This window comes from Sprattus sprattus (genome assembly GCF_963457725.1).
Source record: "Sprattus sprattus genome assembly, chromosome: 3".
NCBI classification, from domain to species: Eukaryota; Metazoa; Chordata; class Actinopteri; order Clupeiformes; family Clupeidae; genus Sprattus; species Sprattus sprattus.
In genome coordinates this window covers 57590404-57595403 of record NC_137922.1, presented here as the reverse complement: position 1 = coordinate 57595403, position 5000 = coordinate 57590404, and the positions used below count along the sequence as shown (strand labels likewise).

General features: G+C 48.8%; 1 protein-coding gene across 1 annotated transcript in view; it reads right to left on the bottom strand.

Moving 5' to 3' along the window:
* Positions 1–1466: 1466 nt before the first annotated feature.
* LOC308362908 (serine protease 27-like) overlaps positions 1467–5000 on the bottom strand; it is a gene marked incomplete at both ends in the record, with an annotated part of 8574 nt that continues 5040 nt past the window's right edge. The window contains 5 exons of the mRNA XM_080835635.1: positions 1467–1757; positions 1950–2101; positions 2826–3097; positions 4330–4492; positions 4630–4650. Coding sequence (XP_080691761.1) covers positions 1467–1757; positions 1950–2101; positions 2826–3097; positions 4330–4492; positions 4630–4650 — 899 coding nt within the window. The remainder of the gene's footprint in view (positions 1758–1949; positions 2102–2825; positions 3098–4329; positions 4493–4629; positions 4651–5000) is intronic.

Below are 5000 nucleotides of genomic sequence, written 5' to 3'. Positions count from 1 at the left end.
GGGGAAGGGTCCTTTGGGTCCTTTGGGGTAGGGTCCTTTGGGTCCTTTGGGGTAGGGTTCTTTAGGGTAGGGTCCTTTGGGTCCTTTGGGGTAGGGTCCTTTGGGGAAGGGTCCTTTGGGGTTGGGTCCTTTGGGTCCTTTGGGGCAGGGTCCTTTGGGGTTTTGGTCCCTTGGGGTAGGGGTTGGGTCCTTTGGGGTAGGGTCCTTTGGGGAAGGGTCCTTTGGGGAAGGGTCCTTTGGGGATGGGTCCTTTGGGGATGGGTCCTTTGGGTGCTTTGGGGAAGGGTCCTTTGGGGTTGGGTCCTTTGGGGTAGGATCCTTTGGGGTTGGGTCCTTTGGGTGCTTTGGGGAAGGGTCCTTTGGGGTAACACGACCTGCAGAGGCATTTTCCTCCAGAGGCTATGCCATATGTGTCAGGACTTCAGGCGGCGATTGCCACAATTTGGCACATTGGCGGCCTCTGGTGTGTGTGTGTGTGTGTATGTGTGTGTGTGTGTGTGTGTGTGTGTGTGTGTGTGTGTGTGTGTCTGTCTGTCTGTCTGTCTGTCTGTGTGTGTGTGTGTGTGTGTCTGTCTGTGTGTGTGTATGTGTGTCTGTGCTATTAGCCTAGGCTGCCAAGGACCTAAGTGATGCTGCGAAGGACCTTCCTTCACCTGTCTCCCTCTCTCTCTTTCTCTCTCTCTCTCTCTCCTTCACCTGTCTCCCGCTCTCTTTCTCTCTCCTTCGCCTGTCTCTCTCCCTCTCCCTCTCTCCCTCTTTCTCCCTCTCCTTCACCTGTCTCCCTCTCTCTTTTTCTCTCGTTCGCCTGTCTCTCTCTCTCTTTCTCTCTCTCTCTCTCTCCTTCAGGAATCTCAGGACACGAGATGATAACATTTTTAGATCAGGAAACTAAAACAGGTTAATGGGCCTTGAGGCAATTTTATTGTTTTTGTGCTCCATAACATATATGCAGGTTAACATATACAGGTAACATATACAGGTAACTTAAACAGGTAACATATACAGGTAACATATACAGGTAACATATACAGGTTAACATATACAGGTAACATATACAGGTTAACATATACAGGTTAACATATACAGGTAACATATACAGGTAACATATACAGGCTAACATATACAGGTAACATATACAGGTAACATATACAGGTAACTTAAACAGGTAACTTATACAGGTAATTTAAAGAGGGGATCTTATACAGGTGATTTAAGCAGGTAAACTCATATAGGTAAACTAAGACCAAAAGGTGGGTAATTTAATTTAAGTGAAGGTGTTCAGGAGGCTCACCCGCAAGCACAGGCAAACCCACATAGCTGAACCCTGACCCTGACCCTGAACCCTGAACCCTGACCTTGACCCTATCCCTGACCCTGACCCTGAACCCTGACCTTGACCCTATCCCTGACCCTGACCCTGACCCTGACCTTGACCCTGACCCTGAACCTGAACCCAACCCTAGGGGTCAGGAGAGCAGGCAGGCGGAGATGAGGAGGGGGGTCAGGGAGAGGAGGCTCCTGGGGAGGCCTGCGGGGGGGCTGGGGGCTCCGCTGGTGGTGCTGTTTCCGCTGGTGGTGAAGGTCACGAAGCCCGGCCTGTCGCTGGTGATCTGGGTGTTGATCCAGCTCTGGTACTGAGAGACCCGTGCATACACTCCTGGGAACTGGGCCTGGGCGCAACCGATGCCGAAGCTCACGATACCCGCCTGGACCCACACAGAACCCTGCTTACTCACCATCGGACCGCCAGAATCGCCCTTTACACACACACACACACACACACACACGTTAACATATATATATATATATATACACAAACATGCTTGTGTGTGTGTGTGTGTATAAACATGTGTGTGTGTGTGTGTGTGTGTGTGTATACATATGTGTGTGTGTGTGTGTGTGTGTGTGTGTGTGTGTGTGTGTGTGTGTGTGTGTGTGTGTGTGTGTACCTGGCAGGAGTCCTTGCCTCCCTGTCCCAGCAGTCCAGCACAAATCATGTTGTTGGTGATGTCAGCATTAGAGGAGTAAGCACTCTGGCAGTCTGAGTTCCCCACCACTGGAACCTCTACCTCCTGCAGCGTCTGAGGGGAGGGCAGGGAGACTGGACACACACACTACTGTTACACACACACACACTATACTGTTACACACACACACACACACACACACACACACACACACAAATATACACATTATACTGTTACACACAAACACACACTTTACTGTTACACACACACACACACACACACACACACGCATACACTATACTGTTACACACACACATATACACACTCTACTATTACACACACACACACATACACATTATACTGTTATACACACACACACACACACACACTCTACTGTCACACACAAACACTATACTGTCACACACACACACACACACACTATACTGTTACACACACACACACACACACACACACTATACTGTAACACACACACACACACACACACACACACACACTATACTGTTGCAAACTATAGTGTGTGTGCGTGTGTGTGTGTGTAAGAGAGTGTGTGTGTGAGTTGGTGTGTGTATGTGTGTGTGGGTTTACATGTGTGTGTGTGTGTGTGTGTGTGTGTGTGTGTGTGTTTGAGAGACAGTGTGTGCGTACGTGTGTGCGTGTTCTGGTGTTTGTGAGTGTGTGTGTGTGTGTGTGTGAGAGAGAGAGTGTGTTTTTGTGTTTGTGAGAGAGTGTGTTTATGTGTGTGTGTGTGTGTATGAGAGAGTATGTTTTTGTGTTTGTGAGTGTGTGTGTTTATGTGTGTGTGTGCGTGTGTGTGTGTGTGTGTGTGTGTGTGTTCACCTCCTTCCTCGCTGATGGTGCCCCAGCCTGTCACCCAACTGTTGGTTCCAGAGTTGAAGGTGCTGTTGGCTGCTGCCAGGCAGACGGGGCGGATGAAGTTAGTGAAGGTGACGGAGGAGGAGAGGCGGAGGAGGGAGATGTCGTTATCGCTGGTCACGCTGTTGTAACTGGGATTCCTGATGATCTGAGAGACGGTCCTGGAAACCTCGTTTGGGTTGCTGCCCTCCTGATTCTGCCGTCCCAGGGAGACGACCAGGCCGAAGGTGCTGGTGCTGCAGAGAGAGAGGACACACACTTCACCTTTAACCGTGGGTACACACACTCACACACAGACTGAGACACACACACACACCCAAGCTTAATTTATGGTCGGCCTATGGAACCCCCTCTGAGCACCTCTTGCGTGCGTCTCCTTGTGTGTATTAGCATGCTAACATTAGATAGCTGGCTCAGACACCCTTTGTGTAGTAGCATGCTAACATTAGATAGCTGGCTCAGACACCCTGTGTGTAGTAGCATCCTAACATTGGATAGCTGGCTCAGACACCCTTTGTGTAGCAGCAGGCTAACATTAGATAGCTGGCTCTGACACCCTGTGTGTAGTAGCATGCTAACATTAGATAGCTGGCTCAGACACCCTGTGTGTAGTAGCATGCTAACATTAGATAGCTGGCTCTGACACCCTGTGTGTAGTAGCATGCTAACATTAGATAGCTGGCTCAGAATCCCTGTGTGTAGTAGCATGCTAACATTAGAAAGCTGGCTCAGACACCTCGCAAATCCTCGTATCTTTCAGTTACAATAACCGGGTTTTTATATTCCACAGTGTCTATTTCTCGGTAACTTTTACTAAATCTTAAAAAAGTCAAACAAAGGACTATTATCCCTGTTTACCTTGTCTGTAGTAGCATGTTAAAATAAGATAGCTGGCTCAGATATCTTGCAAATCCCCTCAGACTAATCATTTTCCTTAATAAAGTATACATCTATCTCTCCATCTCTCTCTCCATCTCTCTCTCTCTCTATCTATCTATCTATCTATCTATCTATCTATCTATCTATCTATCTATCCATCCATCCATCCATCTATCCATCCATCCATCTATCTATTTATATATCTATCTCTCCATCTATCCATCCATATATCTAAATATCTAAACAGGAAGAAATGGACTTTTTCAGTAATGATGGGTAGCCCTCCCTCCTCCCCTCAGCCTCTCACACACACACACACATACTCACACACACAAACACACTCACGCATACTCACCCACACACACACAAATTCACTCACACACACACACACTCACTCTCACACACACTGTCACACACTCACACATACTCACCCACTCACACACAAAGTCAACCACACACACACACACACACTCACTCTCACACACACTGTCACACACTCACACAAACTCACACATACTCACCCACACACACACACTCATACATACTCTCCGACACACACTCACACTCACACTCTCTCTAGGAACCTCACCTTGAGAAGCAGTGAGCGGCTGACATCACCCAGTCCTTGTTGAGGAGGGACCCCCCGCAGAAATGGCCACCGTTGCGCTGTAGGCTGACCTGCCATGGCCACGCCCCCACAGGGGCGTCCTCTCCCCCCACTATGCGGGTGTTGAGGGGGGCTTGACCACACACTGAAGGGAATCATAGGAGTCAGGGTATGAGTGTGTGTGTGTGTGTGTGTGTGTGTGTTTTTGCACATGAAGAAAAAATAACCGTCAGGCTCTAAAGACATCCATCAAAAAGACAGGAAGTGACATGGGTAGCTTACCGTCTAGCTGTGCGGACATATCTGAAAGAGAGAACAGAGCGTCACACAGCAGTCAGACACTTACACTGCAGACGTGTGTGTGTGTGTGTGTGTGTGTACGTGAGTGTGTGTGTGTGTGTGTGTGTTTTAAGTGGTGTGGTGTGTGTAGGTGTGCGTGTGTGTGTGTGTGTGTACATGCATGTGTGTGTGTGTACGAATGTGTGTGTGTTAAGGGGGTGTGGTGTGTGTGTGCGTGTGTGTGTGTGTGTGTAGATGTATGTGTGTGTGTTTGTGTATTAGAGAGCGGATCGGGCCGAATTGTTCTGTCCGAGCCTGGCCCACGTCCGAAAGAGTAGTTCCCGAGCCTGGCCGGAGACCGACAGCCATTCGAA